Here is a 19,650-nt window from a genome sequence, read left to right as displayed (position 1 = left end):
CTTTGGAGGCCCAGGGTCAGGGAAGGGTTTGAAGCTGGGTTTATCCCCTGCGCTCCCGCCTCAGCCGACCCCCGCCCCGTGGAAGATGCTTGGTGCTGGGACCCCCGGGTGGGTGCGGGCCACCAGCGCCGGGCTCGGGCAGCGGAGCCGTGCGAGTCAGGGGGTTGGGGACCGCGGCTCTGCTTTGCATTTCAGCTGTGGCAGCAGCTCAGAGTAGCACGAGCCCTTCACCCAGGTGTGGTGTTGACTCTGAAGCCTAATAAGGGAAAATATGCCGAGTTATTCCATCTGCAGATGTCACGGTCCTGCGTGCTCAGGGGGGGAAATGCGCAGCTTCAGCCTTGATCTGCAGGATGGCGAGAGCTGCCCTGCATGCACCCACGGGGAGACCGGGAATTCTGCTGGGAACGGGCTCCCACGCTGCCGAGAGCAGTGGCAGCCGGGCAGGCGCGAAGGAGGCCCACGGGCACCTCGAAGGGGACCAGCGCTCACTACAGACCCGAAGGGAAAAAATGAACCCGAGCCAGGCCATTTGGAGTCGGTATTATTAAGAAGTGCTTCCACTTCTTCTGTCCGTTCTGCACCCCGGGGCGATGCCAGGTGCATCCCGCAGCTCGAGGCTGCCCGTTCTCCCTCCCGCTCCCCCCTGCCTCTCCAGCAGGTCCCACGGGCACTGGCGTGCGAAGGAGCCTGCAGGCTCCCGCAGACGACGCGACAGAATCACAGAATCACAGAATCACAGAATAGTAGGGGTTGGAAGGGACCTCTGTGGGTCACCCAGCCCAACCCCCTGCCCAAGCAGGGTCACCCAGAGCAGGGGGCACAGCACCGCGTCCAGGCGGGGCTGGAACATCTCCAGAGAAGGAGACTCCACAGCCTCCCTGGGCAGCCTGGGCCAGGGCTCCATCACCCTCAGAGGGAAGAAGTTCTTCCTCATGTTCAGACGGAACTTCCTGTGCCTCAGTTTGTGCCCATTGCCCCTTGTCCTGTCACTGGGCACCACTGAAAAGAGCTTGGCCCCATCCTCCTGACCCCCACCCTTCAGATATTTGTAGGCATTTATAAGGTCCCCTCGCAGCCTTCTCTTCTCCAGGCTGAACAAGCCCAGCTCCCTCAGCCTCTCCTCGTAGCAGAGATGCTCCAGTCCCCTCCTCATCCTCGCAGCCCTGCGCTGGACTCTCTCCAGTAGCTCTTCATCTTTCTTGAACTGGGGAGCCCAGAACTGGACACAGGACTCCAGATGGGGCCTCCCCAGGGCAGAGCAGAGGGGAAGGAGAACCTCCCTCGTCCTGCTGGCCACACTCTTCTTGATGCACCCCAGGATCCCATTGGCTTTCTTGGCGACTCTTCAGTCCTCTTTCTGCGGGAGGTTGGACAGGGGCTCAGCGCTGCTGCGGCACCCGGGTGGGCCAGGAGGGAGCGAGGAGAACGTCGAGGAGGTCGCTGCAAGGTCCCCCTCCCTGGCCACAGCCGGGGGGCTGGGGTTTGCCTGCTTTGTGCCCCTGCTCTGTGCCAGCACCGCAGCCATCCCCGCCGTGCCGGCGGGCACCGGAGCTCGGCAGAGCTTTAGGACGAGGCGGTGGAAAGCTCCTCGCCCGCCTCGGCGTGGGCCTGCGCCGTGCTCGCCCCGGGTGGGCAGCTGCCTGCGAAAGCTGCCACCACCCAACACCCCTCGGTCCTGGGGCCGGGGGGCCGTGTCCCCCGTGTCCCTCCTGCCCAGCCCCAAAGCCACGGCTGGGGCTGCTCTCTGCCCAGCCACCCCAGGCTGGCACGTGGGGGTGCTCCCCTGCAAGGTGGGGTGCTCCCCTGGGGATGCAGGGTGCTCCCTTAGGGATGCAGGGTGCTTTCCTGGGGGTGCAGGGTGCTCCCCTGGGATACGGGGTGCTCCCTTAGGGATGTGGGGTGCTCCCTTAGGGATGCAGGGTGCTCCCCTGGGATACGGGGTGCTCCCCTACAACGTGGGGTGCTTCCCTGGCATGCATGGTGGTCCCGTAGGGATGCAGTGTGCTTTCCTGGGGATGCGGGGTGCTCCCCTGGGATGCGGGGTGCTCCCTTAGGGATGCGGGGTGCTTTCCTGAGGGTGCAGGGTGCTCCCCTGGGATGTGGGGTGCTCCCTTAGGGATGCAGGGTGCTTCTCTGGTGATGTGGGGTGCTCCACTGGGGATGTGGGGTGCTCCCCTGGGATGCAGGGTGCTCCCCTGGGGATGCGGGATGCTTTCCTGGGGATGTGGGGTGCACCCCTGGGGATGCCTAGGGCACTGGTGCGGGGCTGGGGTGCTGTGCCTGCGGCTGGGCGCCCGCAGCACAGCCCAGGTCCTGCTCTGGCCGCTCGGCAGCGGCTGGCAGGGCTGCGAGCTGCAGCCTGCAGCCTGCCAGTCAGACGCAGAGCAATAAAATCAGGCACAGGGTGAGCGGGGAGGTCTGTACCCAAAAATAGTTCGTACCTGTAGGGACGGGAAACGTCTCTAAAAGTCTGCAGCTGCGATGCTCAGGGGCGGTTCCAGCGCTGCTGTGTCTGTCACGCAGGGAATATTGTACGTGGCAGCAGGGACCCCTGGCCTGCGAGGCACAGGATGGCACAGAGGTATAAACTCCATTTTAGCTGTAACACATTCAGAGAGGCTTGTAAAGCATGACGGTTTGTCTCAGAAATGCCTAAAAATAGCATTCGGTTACCAAATCATGGCTGTATGTGCGTGGAGCGAGCGGCTCGGGACGCCCGGCGCGGTGCGGCTCTTGGCACGAAGCAGCAGCAGAGCCCCGGTCCCCGCAGCGGCTCCCCGGAGCTCGGGCGCCCGGTGCCGTACGTGGTGCTGGCAGCCCCGAACCCCCCGGGGACGCAGCCCCCGCCGCGGCGGCCGCACGCTCCCTCGGGAGCTCTCCATGGAGATAGCAATGATTCCCGTTACGATTGCCGAGCTCCGGCTCCTGCCACCGGTCAGGCCCGGGGTGCGAGGGGCACCTCGTCCCTCATGGAGCTCAGCACCCTTCCAGGGTGACAGCGAGGTGTCCCCACGGCACGGGAGCCAGCCCAGAGCCAGCGCACCGTCCAGCACGCTGTGAGAGGGCTCCAGGCTGGCAGGGCTTGGACAGGGAGAGCTGCGGCTTCACCGGCTCCGCTCGGGGAAGGAAACACGAAAGCGGAGCCTGGGAGCTGGAGGGAGAGGCTATGGCCGAAGGCTCTGGGATCACCGATCTCCTGAGTCCGTTTACCCCACCTCCCCGCTCCCCCGGGCAACTGGGACCAGTGGGGCTCAGTCTGGGAGAGCGATCTCTGCGCCCCGGTGAGCCCCACGCACCACCAGCACCGTGCCCTGGCCAGGACTGTGCCCAGGCTGCAGGTTTGTGCCACCTCCCTGGCATCCCTCCTGCCCCAGCCCCTGCCCCTGACCCCATCCCTGCCCCTGCCCCTGTCCCTGCCCCAGCCCCTGTCCCCGTCCCAGCCCCAGCCCCTGCCCCTGCCCCTGTCCCTGGTTCAGTGTGCGGCGGTGGGGACGGGAACCCGGCCTGCCAAAACGAAGCGCAGGATGGGGCCAATTAGCAGAGATCCGTGCGGCGAAGTGCTGAGTCCAGCTCTCCTGGCGCTGGCGTGTCGGAGAGGGCACGGCTGCCCAGGCGGGAGCGTGACCTGCGGTGTGAGCACAGCAGACAGCTGCTCCTGCTCTGAAGATCTCTTCCCTGTCCTGCCCCTGCCCTGGCAGCATTCCGGAGAGCACAAAGGAGAGCGCATCGGAGCGCTGCTGGGGAATGGGGTAAAGATCAAGGGCACACTGGAGAGCAGCTCTAAGCGAGGGTACCCGTCGAGCTGGGTCGCTGTGTCCTGCCCGCGGACGGTCTGGTGCAGCATCAGCTCTGCCACGGCACCGGGCTGCCTCGGAATTAGACACGAAGCTGCTGCTCCTGCTCCTGCGCAGTCTGCGGCGAAGAACGCAAAAACCTGGCTTTTGCGCTAGAGCCCCGTGGGTTTTGTCTCTCGGCCACCAGCGAGCCGAGCCCCCGGCCTGCAGCGCTGCTCCGAAACCTGCTCGGCCCCGCTCAGCCCTGCGCCGGGACGTGGGCACGGCCGGTGGGATCAGCTCAACCCCCGGAGCGGGGAGCACGGGGAGCACAGGGACAGAGCTCAAACCCCCGGAGCGGGGAGCACGGGGAGCACAGGGACAGAGCTTGAACCCCCGGAGCGGGGAGCACGGGGAGCACAGGGACAGAGCTCAAACCCCCCGGAGTGGGGAGCACAGGGAGCATGGGGACAGAGCTCAAACCCCCAGAGTGGGGAGCGCAGGGAGCGCAGGGAGCACAGGGAGCACAGGGACAGAGCTCAAACCCCTGGAGTGGGGAGCGCGGGGAGCACAGGGACAGAGCTCAAACCCCTGGAGTGGGGAGCACAGGGACAGAGCTCAAACCCCTGGAGTGGGGAGCACAGGGACAGAGCTCAAACCCCTGGAGTGGGGAGCGCGGGGACAGCGCACCCACCGGCATCTGCTGCAGCGGAATCTTTAGCCCAGGTCTCACTTGCTGGCGTGGTTTGGGAGCCCAAGCCCGTGGACCTGACTTTGGCTGCAGCTTGTGCCGATTCCTCTTGGAAAGCGCAGTCTGGGCAGCGCCAAGGCGCTTTGCGTGCCGAAGCACGCTGTACCCTGCTGCACACCGCAGGGGAGCTCGGGGGGCACGAAGCGAGCACCCACGCGCGGAACGGAAACTGAGCGTGCGCCTGGCTGCCAGCAGCCGGGAACGGCGCGGTGTCCTGGGCAAACACGTTTGATGCCACAAACGTCAGCGCCTGCCCTGTCGGTGCCTCGGCCCCGGGCTGGTGCCTCTGAGCCTGACCGGATAAAAATGCCCATTTTACTCCCGGCTCCAAGTGAGGGAAACCTCCCGTTGCTGGTCCCGGCGGTGTGGGGCTGGGAGCTCCTCGCGCGGCGTCCGGGCTGCCTGCCCGCTCTCCCCGCTGCCGGCAGCTCCCCGTGGGCGGCAGCCGAGCCCGGCCTTTACCGGCGAGGCCGAGCGGGAGCTGGGGGAGCCGCCGATAAATACCAGCGCCCACATTGCCCGGCAGCACGTGGGGAGTCGGGAAGGCTGCGGTTTTTTCCGTTGTGCACGTGTTTAGCGTCAGCATCCTCCGCCTGCAGCTCGGCCAGCGAGATGCGCTCGGCAGCCTGCGAGGCCAGCGAGCATCCGAAATCCGGGGCGAAGGGGGACACGGGTGCGACAGGCAGCAAGTCTGAGCCTCCCACGAGCCTTGTAACGCCCGGGGGAGCGGGGCTGTGCCCCCAGAGCACTGCCGCAGGGAACCCCCGCCCCGGCAGCCCGGTGCGGCGGGTGCCGAGAGCCAGCCCTGCGGGGAGCATCTGCACGCAGAGGTGGGGACGCGTCCGTGCTGCGGGGCAGGGCTGTCAGCCGCGCACGGCGAGCCGTCGGCACCCGGCCGGTGCCACGCCGGAGCTGGGTGTGCGGAGCGGCAAACCGGGCTGGAAGGAGGGAGGAGACTTTGGGATCCGAACTGGCGAGGTGGCTGCTGGCGTATAAAAGCGCCTGCCGCCAGCCGAGCCGACGAGAGCCACGCTCAGGCAAGAGGCTGAGGCACAGGCGGAGCGCGGCGAGGGCCGTGTTTTCCACCGCTGGTTGTTCTGGCGTGGAAATCACAGGACGCGTGTCGCGAGCAGTCGGTGCGCAGCAAGGGGCTCTGCACCTGCCCAGATAACAGCGGCAGCACGCGGGGACCGGCAAATCCCAGCGCCGCGGTGCGGGATGAGCAGGCAGCCTGCCGGAGACCCGTCCCGTGCTGAGACCCTTCCCGTGCCGAGACCGGTCCCGTGCCGAGACCCATCCTGTGCCGAGACCCGTCCCGTGCCGAGACCCGTCCTGTGCCGAGACCCGTCCCGTGCTGAGACCCTTCCCGTGCCGAGACCCGTCCTGTGCCGAGACCCGTCCTGTGCCGAGACCCATCCCGTGCTGAGACCCGTCCCGTGCCGAGACCCGTCCTGTGCCGAGACCCGTCCTGTGCCGAGACCCGTCCTGTGCCGAGACCCATCCCGTGCTGAGACCCGTCCCGTGCCGAGACCCATCCTGTGCTGAGACCCGTCCCGTGCCGAGACCCGTCCTGTGCCGAGACCCGTCCTGTGCCGAGACCCATCCTGTGCCGAGACCCGTCCCGTGCTGAGACCCGTCCCGTGCCGGAGACCCTTCCCGTGCCGAGACCCGTCCTGTGCCGAGACCCATCCTGTGCCGAGACCCGTCCTGTGCCGAGACCCATCCCGTGCTGAGACCCGTCCCGTGCCGAGACCCATCCCATGCTGAGACCCGTCCCGTGCCGAGACTCGTCCTGTGCCGAGACCCGTCCTGTGCCGAGACCCGTCCTGTGCCGAGACCCATCCCATGCTGAGACCTGTCCCGTGCCGAGACCCGTCCTGTGCCGAGACCCATCCTGTGCCGAGACCCGTCCTGTGCCGAGACCTGTCCCATGCCGAGACCCGTCCCGTGCCGAGACCCATCCCGTGCCGAGACCCGTCCCGTGCCGAGACCCGTCCTGTGCCGAGACCCATCCTGTTCTGCACTGGTGGGTCAGGGCTCAGCCTGCGGCTGCACATGCAGATCCCCACCGAGCCCCCGACCAGCCACCCTGCAGTCATGGGTGCCGTCACCCTGCGTCCTTCGCCTGTTGCACCCTGGCTCAGCGGATGCCCTGCCCTGCTCCCCAGACCCCGTCACAGCGTGCCTGGAGCTGCTGGGAGCAGCCGGTCTCTGCTGGGGGCTGTCCCACTCCCGGAGCTCCCCTGCGCCCGGTGCCCCCCCGCCGTCCCCCTGCCCGCTGCCCCCCAGCAGCGTCCCTGGCCCCCGGCTCTGCCACGCGAGCCAGCCCTGTGCCCTCAGTGCCGCTGCCGGAACTGCTCCCACCGCCTGCGACCCTGCCGGGGCTCGAGCCTCGGCTTTGTGCAGGATGCCCACGGGGCCGCTTCGGTGTTTATTAAACACTTCAGTGAAGAGAGAGGAAACCACTGCAGTTAAAACACTCGGAGACCCTGGGAAATCTTCACTCCAGACAAACTCGCTGCCCCAGCGCGGCCCGCAGCGGCAGGTCTGGGCGTTCTGTGCGGCGACGCTGGGGGAAGGGACGGAGGCTTCGCCTCTGCTTTGCCAGAGCAGCAGGGGCACGCTGCAAACGCCTTAGAAATCACAGAAATCACAGAATCACAGAAATAGTAGGGGTTGGCAGGGCCCTCTGTGGGTCACCCAGCCCAACCCCCTGCCCAAGCAGGGTCACCCACAGCAGGCTGCACAGCACCGCGGCCAGGCGGGGCTGGAATATCTCCAGAGAAGGAGACTCCACAGCCTCCCTGGGCAGCCTGGGCCAGGGCTCCGTCACCCTCAGAGGGAAGAAGTTCTTCCTCGGGTTCAGCTGGAGCTTCCTCTGCTCCAGTTTGTGCCCGTTGCCCCTTGTCCTGTCGCTGGGCACCACTGGAAAGAGTCTGGCCCCGTCCTCCTGACCCCCACCCTGCAGATATTTAGAGGCATTTCGAAGGTCCCCTCTCAGCCTTCTCTTCTCCAGGCTGAACAAGCCCAGCTCCCTCAGCTTCTCCTCGTAGGAGAGATGCTCCAGTCCCCTCCTCATTCTCGCAGCCTGAGGGCCCTGCCAGCCCCTGCCATGCTGGGATTCGGTGGATCGGGCCGGGAAAACGGGAAAGGGGAGAGCCCTGGCCGAGGCGGAGGGCGAGCCATGCCGGTGGGGAACGCCGAGAGCCAGACACCGGCTGGCAATCTGGGTACCAGCGGGCGCGCATCCCCGTCCCAGCCAGCACCCAGGCCGAGCAGATCCATCCTGGAAACGCCTGCACCCTTCCCAATCCCAGCCCGTTCCCTCCTGTTGCCGTGGCAACCCGTGACCTCACTGAATTCCTTGGAGATCCGCCAGCATTTTCCGCGGAAACGAACCTAATTAACAGGGTTTTCCTGATGCCCTCCCTGCCCGCAGGGGCTCGGCCACACTCGGGCCGGGGTCGGTTCCTCTGCCGCCGCCTCGCAGCCACCCCGGGTGTCGCGTCGCCCATCGCCGCGGCGGCTGACCGGCCCGGGGCCCCGGCCGCGGGGAGACCCCGGGATGTGGGGAGACCTCGGGATGCGGGGAGCACCCCGGGATGTGGGGAGCACCCCGGGATGCGGAGAGCACCCAGGGATGCGGAGAGACCCCGGGATGTGGGGAGCACCCCGGGATGCGGGGAGCACCCCGGGATGCGGGGAGACCCCAGGATGCAGGGAGCACCCCGGGATGCGGGGAGACTCCGGGATGTGGGGAGCACCCCGGGATGCGGGGAGACCCCGGGATGCGGGGAGCACCCCGGGATGCGGGGAGACCCCAGGATGCAGGGAGCACCCCGGGATGCGGGGAGACTCCGGGATGCGGGGAGCACCCCGGGATGCAGGGAGACCCCGGGATGCAGGGAGCACCCCGGGATGCAGAGAGACCCCGGGATGTGGGGAGCACCCCGGGATGCGGGGAGACCCCGGGATGCGGGGAGCACCCCGGGATGCGCCCAGTTCCGCCCCGCTCAGTGCAGCACTGGAGGCCGGGACGGAGCAGAGGGAGCACGGACTGAGATGAACGGAAATAAATGGAGAAACGGGGTCCTCTTCTGCCCCACGTGTGACACCGGGGAGCGGCCGCGCCGTTACCGAGCACCCTGACGAGAGCGGGAGGGTGGGAAGGGAGAGGGTGGTTCTGGGGGGTGCCGACAGCGGGACCACCCGGGCCGGGGGAAGCAGCGTGCGGGGTCTGGGTTGGCGTCACGCTGCTGGGTGGGGGGCTGCAGGCTGTGCGTGGGTCCCACAGGGTGAAGGCCACCAGTGGGGATGTCCCACGGTCACGGGCTGGACGCGGGGGGACCTTCTGGGGGTCAGCGGGGGAGTGGGCGCCCGAGGTGGGTGCCCGGGGTGGGCACCCAGCCGAGCACACCCCCACGCTGCGCTAGCGCAGGCTGGGGGTCCCACCGGGCCTGGGGGTCCTGCTCGGTCTGAAGCTCGTGGCAAGCCAGGGCTTGTCCCAGCCCTGCGTTGGTCTCAGAGTGGGGGTGTCCTCTCAGCCCGGGGGTCCTGCCTCACCCGGGGGTCCCTGTCTGCAGAGGGTCCTCATCTGCCAGGGGTCCCTTTTGTCCCAAGGCACTTCCTGCCCTGAGGGTCCCTTTTGGCCTGGGGTCCCGCTGCGCCCAGGGCTCCCATCTGTCCTGGTGGTCCCTCTTGGTGCGACGCTGCAGCTGTGGGCAGGGGTCCATGCTGGCCGGGGGTGCCTCCTGGCCCGGGGCTGTGGCTGTGGGCAGGGGTCCATGCTGGCTGGGGGTCCCATCTACCCTGGTCATCCCTCTCAGCTTGGGGCTCTGTGCTGGTGTGGAGGTCCCGCTGGCTCGGGGGTCTGTGGGTGGGGGTCCGTGCTGGCCCAGGGGTCCCGCCTGCCGGGGCTCTGGCTGCGGGTGGGGATCCGTGCTGGCCCAGGGGTCCCGCCTGCTAGGGGTCCGGCTGTGGGTGGGGGTCCGTGCCTGCATGGGGGTCCCATCTGTCCCGGTCATCCTTCTTGGCCTGGCGGTCCGTGCTGGCCCGGGGGTCCTGCTTGTGGGGGGTCTGGCTGCGTGTGGAGGTCTGTGCCGGCCTGGGGGTCCTGCCTGCTGGGGGTCCGGCTGCGGGTGGGGGTCCTGCCTGCCAGGGTCCAGCTGCGTGTGGGGGTCTGTGCCCCCCCAGGGGTCCTGCCTGCCGTGGTCCGGCTGCGGGTGGGGGTCCCACCTGCCAGGGGTCCTGCTTGCTGGGGGTCCGTGCCCTCCCGGGGGTCCCACTGGCCTCGGGGTCCGGCTGTGGGTGGGGGTCCGTGCCCCCCCGGGGGTCCCACCCGCCGGGGGTCTGGCTGCGGGTGGGGGTCCCGCCCGCCGTGGTCCGGTGCCGGCCGTGCTGGCGGCGGGCGGGGCGGGGGCCCGGCATCCCGCACCCGGGGGGCGGCCCCGGGCAGCGCGGCGCGGCCGCCCCCGCAGCCGGCGGCCCCCTTTGGGTGGGGGGGGGGCAGGGCCAGCCCGGCTCGGCTCGGCCCGGCCCGGCCCGGCGCTGACGGGCTCCCGGTGCGGCCGCCGGCCCCGGCGTCACACGCCCCGCCCGCCTGCGGGAGCCGCGGCTGCGGGACGCGGCGCTGCCCGGGCGGAGGAGCCGGCGGGGCCGGGGGCAGCGGGGCCGGCGGGGGGGCCATGTGAGCAGCCGGCGGCCGCCATGCAGAAGGGGATGCGGCTGAATGACGGGCACGTCGCCTACCTGGGGCTGCTGGCCAAGAAGGACGGCGCCCGGCGGGGCTACCTGAGCAAGCGGAGCTCCGACAACACAAAATGGCACACCAGGTGGTTCGCGCTGCTGCACAACATGCTCTTCTACTTCGAGAGCGACTCCAGCTCCCGGCCCTCGGGGCTCTACCTGCTCGAGGGCTGCGTCTGCGACCGGGCGCCCTCCCCCAAGCCCTCCCTCTCGGCCAAGGACTCCCTGGAGAAGCAGGTGGGCGCGGGGGGGGGGGGGGGGGTGTCGGGGCCGGAGACCCCCCGGGACCGGCCGCTGGCCGAGCGAGGGGATGCCCCGGGGCCGCCCCTGCCCGCCGCGGGGGTCTCGGCCCCGCACGCAGCCCCGCTCCCCGGGGTCCCGCCGCTCGGAGCGGACCGGCCCCACGCGTGACCGGGGCGGGGGATGGGGAGGGGGGGATGGGGTGGGGGGGATGCTCCCAGTGGTTGCGGTACCGGCTCCGCGGCCAGCGCGCCCCGGGGCAGCGGGTGGGTCCATCACGGGGGTGTCGGGCTCTGGCTGGGACCCCCCCCTTCCATTCCCCCCCCCCCCCGCAGCTAATTAACCGCCGGTAATTGGCGCGGGGCTGCGTTGCGGGGCGCCCCCCGGCGGCCGCGGGCCGCGCTTTGCGCAGCGGAGCCCCACGCGTGTCCGCGGCCCATCCCCCCGCCCCGGCCGTGGCTCTGGGGCCGTGGGGGGTCCCCGGCTCCCGTGGGGCTGCTCCGTGGGCTCCCCCGGGGTTTGCCAACGCGGGGAGGGGTGCGCGGTGCTCGGCGTGGGGGGGGGGGGCACCACGCACCCCCGTCCCGCGCGTGGGGAGCCGCGGGGCCGGGCCCTCCCATGGCCCCTGCCAGGTGCCGCTGCTGACGGTGGGGCCGTGGGAGAGCCCGGGCCCCCCCCGCGCTGCCCCGGGGACCCACCCGTGGGGACGGCACCCCCGGTGGGCCTGGGTCCCTGTGTGCCTGTCCCGGGTGGGCAGGGGTCCCCGAGCAGCGCGGCCCGCGACGCCAGCAACCTTCGCCGGAGCTCGGCGTGTGTCCGGGCAGGGGGGGGCTTGGGGGGCTCGGACCCCTGGCCGCCAGCCCGGGGGTGCCCGTCCCAGTCCATCATCCCCAAACCACCCCGGTCCCCTGAGCGCGGGCGGGAGGTTGGGGGGTCGGACCCCCCCCCCGGACCGCTGTGTGCGGGGTGTGGGCGCAGGCCCCGCGCGTGCCCGCATCGCAGAGGGCACCGGGGACCCCCTCGCAGCGGGGCTGGTGGTCCCGGCGCTGGGTGCTTGCGGGAGGCTCCCGCCCGTTCGGGTCCAGCGCTGCAGCTCTTGCATAATTGCTGCTGGGGGGGCTGCGGGAGGGGGCGGTGGGCGCTGCGGGGCCCCGCCGGACCCAGGGGCCAGCCCCCGAGGAGAAGCCCCCCCCGACTGCCTCCGGCTCATCACGGCGTGCTCAGCACCCCGAAAAGCCCGGCCACAGGCGCGAGGCAGCACAGCACCGCGGCTCCTCGCTCCCGGCAGGGACCACGGGAATATTTCACCCTTTCAGATCAAAATATTTTCTATTTTCCTTTTTTTTTTTTTTTTTTCTTTTGCACCAGCCGTGCCCGCCTGGCCCTGGCGCGGGAGCAGCCCCCCGCGTGCTGCGCTGCCGGCCGCGAGGGCAGGGTCTGGCCGTGGCGGGGGGTCCGCTGCCGGCCTGTTTTCTGGGCTGGGGTCCTTTGGGCAGCGGCGGGGGAGATGTTGCTGCTTGTTCCGGGCTTGGCTTGGATCACGCGCGCTCGCCGGGTTCTGACCCCTCGTGTCTGCGCAGGGGGGGATTTTCCACCAGAACAACGCTGAGGGGGGGGTGTGTCACAGCCCCTTTCCATTTCAAAACGCCCCTGGGAGATTTATCCTCAGCGTAAACCGGGGGCCGCTGCCGCGGCGCAGCGCGATCCGGCCACGCCGAGCGTTCGCCAGGCCGCGGCTCCGCGCTGCTTTACCGCGGTTCAGCGCCTGGCTCGTGATTCTGTGCAATTCATTGGGGCAAATTCAAACGAAGGTGCTGAAGCGCTCGCGTGCCCGCCGCGTTGCGGGGCGATCAGTGGCACAGCGGATGAGACGAGCAGCGGGATGTGCCTGGCGCAGCCCCGCAGCGTGGTCCGTGCTGGCGGCTGAGGGCGGGCGAACGCGGCACGCAGCGCCCGCGGGTCCCCGAGAGGAAGGTGTCCGAGCGCTGCGGACCGGGGACGGCGTTCGCTCCCACCTCCCCCGCTCCCGAGCCGTGTCCAGCACCGCTGGATCTTCCTTTGGGAGGAAGGTGCCGTGGAAGTTTCTAGCATTGCCCGGGATGGCCGTTAATGGTGTTCCGGGGGTATCTGTCTGTCCGGGCGGTGAGGACGCTGTTCCCTGCGGCAGAGGAGCTTCAGGTTTAGATTCCTTCTCCACTGGAGTAAAGCCTGGAAGGTTTCAGGTTCTCCACGAAGGAGCAGCTCCTAGAGGTGGGGCTTTCACAACCCCCTCATGTTCGAGGTGCACGCGTTTCGCTGTGGTGGGGCAGGTTTTGCTGGGCGTGCGGTGCGTTTCCAGCACACACGCGTGTGAGCAGCAAGGAGCAAAGCAGCCTGAAGAACCGAAGCGCTGGAAAGGGCGTTTGGACACCTCTGGAAACTTTCATTTCTGTTTTCTCTACGTTTTTCCGCAAATGATATTTTCTTCAAACCAGTTTGGTTTGGAGGACGCTGTATTGTTGGGTGGGCTTCGGGCTGTGGCCCGGAGGAGGGGTCTGCGGGGTCCGCGTGCGCTGCCCCGCTCGGAGCGGGGTGCTGGCGTGGGGGCTGCTCGGGGCGGCGGTGCCGGCGGTGGGACGGGCGCGTGGCGCTGGGGCCGAGCCTGAGCCCTCCCTGCTGTCCCGCCATCCCCAGGGCCCCGCGGTCCCCGGCCCCCCGAGATGAGGATGAGGATGCTGGGACGCGCTTCCGCGTGGTCACATCTCCTGCCTCTTGGTGGAAGGGGCTGTGAGAGACCCCCGGGTCCGTGCTGCGTCGCAGGGGGGTGGGCAGGACGTGGGGTGCCCTGGGGGGTCTGCACGTGGTGGGAGGTCCCGGCGGGGGAGCGGGGCAGGCGCAGCGATCCGGAGCTGATCCCTCCCGGTGCTTGGGACCGGGCAGGCCGTGGCGCGGGGCGAAGGCTCTCCGTGGCGTGAGTCAGGCAGCGGGAGTCACGGCTGGGGTTGCACCGCGGGTCCAGCCTGGAGCCGGCTCTGCAGACCCGTGCCCCGGTGCCGCACGTTGTTCTTCGCCAGCAGCCCTCGGCGTCGGAGACGGGAGCCAGCAGGACGCCGAGTCCAGTGGCAGCACGGTGCCAAGCCCTTGGCTTGGAACTCGGAAGCTCTCGGGAGCTGGGAGTGGTTTTTTATCTCCCAAAGCCTGGGCTGCTCCTGCGAACACACAGCCCACAGCTGGAGATCCCCCTCCCCTCCTCGAAGCGTCTGCCAGGGGTGGGTGCCCCGCGTGCTGTCTGCGCTGTCGGGGGGCAGGGGAGCCGCGAGGAAGCGTGCTGCGCCGTGATGCAAAGCCGGGGACGCGTGGGTGGGTGTGCGTGGCCGTGGTTTCCCACCCGGGTGGGAGAAGGCTTGTGGAAACGGTTCCCACCAGCGCGCTGGAGAAGGAGTTTGTCTCCCACCCCGCGTCCAGCCCCAGCCCTGCTCATTTCCCTGCACAGCTGAGGAGCGCACGAGACGGCCACGTCTCTTCTCAGCAGCAGCGGGTGCTGAGCAGAGACAGAGCTCGGTCACCAAGGGCACCCTGTGCCGTGGCACCCGTCCCTGAGACACTGGAAGAGCTGGAGGAAGCGGGGCTGGGGGATGCTTGGGTGCCTCGCGGGGCGTCGGGTACCTGCGGAGCCGAGCCCCAGGCCCCGATGTCAGCGTGGTCCCTGGCAGCGGGAGCGCTCGGGTGCTCTCCGAGGGCGCAGCAGCGGGGACCACGGGATCCTCGAGCACTGTCTTCAGTTTTGGGCCCCTCACTCCAAGCAGGACGTGGAGGGGCTGGAGCGTGTCCGGAGAAGGGCAGCGAGGCTGGGGAGGGGGCTGCAGAACAAGAACTGTGGGGAGCGGCTGGGGGAGCTGGGGCTGCTCAGGCTGGAGAAGAGGGGGCTGAGGGGAGACCTTCTCGCTCTCTGCAGCTCCCTGACAGGAGGGGGCAGGGAGGGGGGGTTGGGCTCTGCTCCCCAGGACCCAGCGACAGGACGAGAGGCGATGGCCTCAGGCTGCGTCAGGGGGGGTTCAGGTTGGATTTTGGGAAAAATGTCTTTCCTGCAAGAGTGGTCAGGGGTTGGGACAGGCTGCCCAGGGCAGTGGGGGAGTCCCCATCCCTGGAGGGGTTCAAACATCGTGTGGCTGTGGCACCTGGGGACAGGGTTTAGCAGGCGTGGGGGTGTTGGGGTGATGGTTGGACTGGATGATCTCAGAGATCTTTGCCAGCCTCCCTGATTCCGCGGCTCGGTGATCCAGCTGTGCCTGTCCATGCGCGGGGGGGTCGCTGGGCAGAACTCCCGGTGCCCGCCGGGGTGCTCGCTCCGCGGGTGGGACGGGTCCCTCTGACCAGCAGGGTGGCGATGGCCCTTCCCGAGCAGACCTTCCCCTCCAGCTTTCGCTGAGTGCCGCTGTCCCAGCCCCCATGGCGATGCCGAGCAGCGGGTGCCCCCCGGGACCCCCGGGTCCTTTCCAGCGACGGCCGGGGCAGCCGCAGAGGACGCGTTCCCCCCCCCGGGCCCCTCTGCTCAGTGCCCAGCGTGCCGGGGTTGTCCGGGCTGCGCAGGGGCAGAGGCCACGCCGGCGGCTTCGGACGTGGCCCGGGGAAGGGCTCAGAGCAGGGCGCAGGAGGGGACAGAGCCCGCGCGCAGAGCAGCTTCTCGCTGGGGCGAGCGGGGTGTCCATGGGCACCCCGAGCAGGGCTGCCCGCGGCCGGGGCACCCTCTGCTCGGCGGGTGCGGGGTGGAGGGAGCGAGGACGAGCCGGTGCGGGGTCCCAGCGGGAGCCCAGCACGAAGGCGGAGAAGCAGAATCATCCGGTTGGGGTGACAGCGAGCGGTCCCCGCGCCGCATGGAGATCCCGGTGCAGAGCGCGCGTCGCACGGGAGGGGAGCGCGCTTCTCGTCTGCGGGAAGAGTCTGGCTTCTCGGCGCGTGATCTGCCCGAGCGTGCCGCTGCCTGGGTGCCATCGCCCTGGCGATTCGGATGGGGCGTGCTCGGAGGACGGGGCGACGCGGCGTGGTCTGCGTGGCTGACGGCGAGGAAGCGGTCGCGGCTGAGTCTGAGCGCACGACACCGTGCCTCTGCGGGAGCTGGCGTTGTCACGGGGTGAAAAACCGCTCCCCAGGTTTGCCGTGTGAGTCCAAATAAGGCAATCTGGGGACAACGTGGCCCTCGTACAGATGTGCTGTGAGCAGAGGAGCTGAAGTCGTGGGATGAAGTGTTCCCCACGGCGTGAGTGGATGCTGGGCAGGTCGCAGCCGGGAGCCTCAACTGGGCAAACTGGTGTTTTTACAGTGCCCGTGAACCAAGCAGGGCGTGGACGTTGGACAAACCCATCCACTGGTGGTGGTGGTCGGGGCTGTGGGGTTTTCACCGCTTACAAATGGTTTTCCAAAAGGCCGAGAGCCACCGTAGCCGACAGCTGCCCTCCATGCGTGCCCCCGCGCAGCCCCGAGCCCGGGGACGGAGACCAGGGGCGTCGGGGTGTCGCCTCGGAAAGGTCTGCCCATCCCCAGCCCCCCGGGGTGTCAGACGCCTGCCCGAGGTTTTCCAGGTCCGGGGTTACGCTCGGCGTCGGTGTCTCGGGTCCCCGGGTCCGCAGCCGGGAGCTGGAGCGGCTGCCCCGCGGGGGAGTCCTGCGGGGACGCGTCCGTTGTGGGATGGTGGAGAAGAAGGGGGTGGTGCCTCCAAGCTGGAGCAGTGAAACAGGCGTTGGAAGGTTTTGGTGGCCAAAGGCTGGGAGTTGGTAGAGGTTGGTTTCTGGTAAAGCAAAAAAGGCCGAGAGCATTTTCATCCGTAAAACAACAAAAAAATCTGAAAAAGAAAATGGGATTAAGAAGTTTAAAAGGACATTTTTCAATGTGATTTTTTTTTTTTTAAAGTGTACGGCCCACTTCTGCTGAAGAGGTCTCCTTGCTGAAGCTGTTTGGCTCTTCCCATCAGCTTAATTCACCTGGATGTGCTCGCCTGGGCCTTTGCCATGACGATCCTGTTGGGTCGTCGTGTTGGATTTTTAGAAGCTTTAAACTAAAACCTGGCTAGACTTTTCCTCGGCTCGTGTACTTTTAGCCAGGCTTCCTGCACTGAGCTGAGCACCGCCGTAACTCACGCCAGCAGCACAGAAACTGAGATGTATTTACATGCCATCTGATTTTTGGAACAGAAATCGCAATTTGTGAACGTAAACCTGAACTACTCACAAATTTGCAGATTATCCTGCACATTTTTGTGTGATAAACGTGATGCCAGTCCGTCCCCTTTTTTCCCCGCGCTCGCATCCAGTGGATGCTGTTCAAGAAGCAGGAGGAGGGAGGAAGGACGCCTTCCCCCAGCCCAGTCCCACCAGCTCGGCAGCCTCAGCTGCCTGTGCACCGCTGGCAGATTTCCTGCAGACGCGAAGGCGCGGAGTCGTTACGGCGGTGGTGATATTCACGGGTGAAGCCTGGCCGAGGTGGCAATGCCCGATGCACCCAGGGTCAGGACTTTGGTGTGGCGCTGGTTTCTTCATGAATTGCTGTCCGGAGTGATGCCAAGGCTGTTTCCAGCCGCGGGCTGCTCGGGTGCCGGTGCCACGCAGGTGATGCCTGCCCGGTACCGGCGCTGCTTGCGTGCCCGTCTGCCAGCGTTGCTGAATAATGTGCCGGAGAGGGGGAAAAAAAAATCAATCTTTTGGTTTTTTTACAAATGTTTCTGCCCGAGACTTAGGGTGGGATTCACACGGGGTGAAGCCCCCTGCTGCCAAGGTTCCCCTGCCTGCTCTTTGCCCTGCTGGTGGGTGAAGCCCACCCAGCCCGGCTGATGCTCGGTTCTGGTGCCCGTGCCCGAGCATCCTGGTGGTCCATCCTGCAGCAGAGGACACATATTTCCTCTTCTGGGATTTTTTTCTTGTTGTCAGCAGGCAAAGGAGCTGCCCGGCCACCCATCTCCTCCGTCCCGGTCCGAGTCCTCTCTTCCCGGAGCACACGCTATGTAGGTCAGGGAGATTAAATGCTGCCGGTGGGTTTTTAGACTCATCCATCCAGAGCAGGAAAATTCTCCTCCCTTGCCCTTTATGTCAGCTGCAATAACCGTCAGCGCCGGGCATGGCGGCCGCGTACCTGCCTGCCGCGGGCGGATGGAGGGCAGGCGGGTCCCCGGCGCGGTGGGACGGCGAGGGGCACCTGCCGTGGGGCAGAAAGCCCCCCCGTCGTGGCACAACAAAACCGCCTCGTGCGGGGAAGGGTGACGGTCACCGCTTCTGCGCGGGCGGCGCTGCCGGGGGTGTCGGCGTCGCGGTGCCCTCGCTCTGCGCCGGCCGCTCGGCAGAGCCGGGCACGGCCGTGGGCAGCGCGGGTCCGCAGCAGCGCCCGGCCGCGCCGGTCAGGGCACCCAGCGCCGTCTGGCAGGGCGTCCGGGCTGGAAAACCCCCTGCTCCTAATCTTAAAAAGTTCTGGAGTACGTTGATTTTTCTGTTTTGGAAATCACGCATCATCTTAAAGCTTATTTGCATTTATTTATTGTTTGCGGAATAGAAGGCAAGAAGCAGAGTGAAACCCTTGCAGAGCTTCGGGGCAGCAGCAGCGGGTTTGCGGGCAGCAGGCCCGGCTCTGCCTTTGCTGCAACAAACTGGGAGATCTGCGGGTTTGTCCCCGTGCCGCGGAGAGACGCTGCTGCCGCGCGGCCGTGCCGTGAGCCCCCCGGCTCCCCGCCGACGTGGAGCCCCGTGGGAGCTCGCCGGCCGCCCTTGAGCATCCCTGCGGAAACACCACGTGGGACCCGGGGATTCCTGCCCCAGGGAGACCCCAGCGTGCGGACCCCCAAAGCCCAGCAGCCAGCGTGCTCTCGGTGATCATCTCCTTGGCTTTTGTCACAGAGTCACAGCACGGTCGGGGTTGGCAGGGCCCTCTGGGGTCACCCAGCCCAGCCCCCTGCCGAAGCAGGGTCACCCAGAGCAGGCTGCACAGGACCTTGTCCAGGCGGGTCTTGAATATCTCCAGAGAAGGAGACTCCACAACCTCCCTGGGCAGCCTGGGCCAGGGCTCCGTCACCCTCAGAGGGAAGAAGTTCTTCCTCATGTTCAGCTGGAGCTTCCTCTGCTCCAGTTTGTGCCCATTGCCCCTTGTCCTGTCGCTGGGCACCACTGGAAAGGATGTCAAGGATGTGGAGGATGGAGGAGCCCGAGTGTCCCAGCGGGTGGGAGCGGGCGTCAGATGGACGCAGATGTGGGGTTGGGCAGGGACCTGCACCTTGGGGTCTCTGGGGACGTGTGTGTGGGGCGGCAGGGACCCGCATCGGGGGGCACACGCGGGAGGGTCTGCGTCTCCAGCACGGGGCTCGGCAGGAGGGCAGAGCCACTGCTGCGCTGACCGTGCCAGCCCAGGGACGCCAGACGCGGGAGGACGTTTCTGGGGAGGCAGTCCTTGCAGATTAATCACTCGGGTAGTCTCCTTCATTAATTCAAAGTCGTTTGTGGAGGTTCTGGAAGCAGAAATAGCTCCTGAGCCGCATTTTGCTGTTGTGCTCTCCCCTCGGTAAAAATAGCCGGGCCGGCGCAGGGGGTTTTGTGCAGAAACAGCAACAGCGAGCGTGGAGTTTGGGGGGTGGGCTCAGGGGTCTGCAGGACGGATTCAGCTCCTGCCGGCTGCCGGGGCTGTGCCGTCTTCCCCCAGTGAAGAGCTCCAGGGCGGGAGCAGCCTGCGAGCGCTTGGTTTGCCGTGGCCTGCGTTCGGGTGGGACGGGGGAGAGGTCCCGGGGGTCCCTGGCATCACAGGCTGTGTCTCGTCGGGCGGGGGTCTCTGCACGTCGGGGGCCACAGAGCCTGCCCGCCGCGGGGTCCCGCACCGGCTGCCCTGCAGCAGGCAGAGCCGGGCAGCGGTCCCAGGGCTGTGCCTGGCCCCGGGCGGGTTTGTGACGTCCACTTTGTGACCTGCAATGCTCCCGTGTCGTTCTTCTGGGTGTCCCTGGGGGTTCCCCCAAGGAAAACCCCCGCAGCAGCGGGGCCGGGGGCCACGCGTCCCACAGCGGGTGCTCGGAGGCTCCGTGGACATGGGGGAGGCTGGAGGGCAGCGAGGCTGGGGAGGGGGCTGGAAAACAAGAACTGTGGGGAGCGGCTGAGGGAGCTGGGGCTGCTCAGGTTGGAGAAGAGGAGGCTGAGG

General features: G+C 67.8%; 1 protein-coding gene and 1 long non-coding RNA gene across 4 annotated transcripts in view; one reads left to right on the top strand and one right to left on the bottom strand.

The window, feature by feature from the left end:
• Positions 1-19,650, top strand: part of RASGRF1 (Ras protein specific guanine nucleotide releasing factor 1) — a 74,885-nt gene that overhangs the window by 15,691 nt on the left and 39,544 nt on the right. For 2 of the 3 annotated variants that reach the window (XM_075431235.1, XM_075431234.1), the window contains exon 1: positions 10,152-10,509. The exons of the other annotated variant lie outside the window; for it this stretch is intronic. In XM_075431235.1, coding sequence (XP_075287350.1) covers positions 10,234-10,509 — 276 coding nt within the window. In that variant the 5' untranslated portion in view covers positions 10,152-10,233. Of the gene's footprint in view, positions 1-10,151; positions 10,510-19,650 lie in introns of those variants that run through there. 3 annotated transcript variants of the gene reach the window in all.
• On the bottom strand, positions 1,153-10,616 carry LOC142362530 (uncharacterized). Its single transcript, XR_012765113.1, has 3 exons — positions 10,276-10,616; positions 2,445-2,559; positions 1,153-1,360 (listed from the first exon to the last, which is right to left on the bottom strand). It is a non-coding gene; the product is annotated as an uncharacterized LOC142362530 (long non-coding RNA).

The sequence above is a fragment of the Opisthocomus hoazin genome, chromosome 10 (genome assembly GCF_030867145.1).
Source record: "Opisthocomus hoazin isolate bOpiHoa1 chromosome 10, bOpiHoa1.hap1, whole genome shotgun sequence".
Taxonomy (NCBI): Eukaryota; Metazoa; Chordata; class Aves; order Opisthocomiformes; family Opisthocomidae; genus Opisthocomus; species Opisthocomus hoazin.
This window is presented reverse-complemented; position numbering and strand designations above follow the sequence as displayed.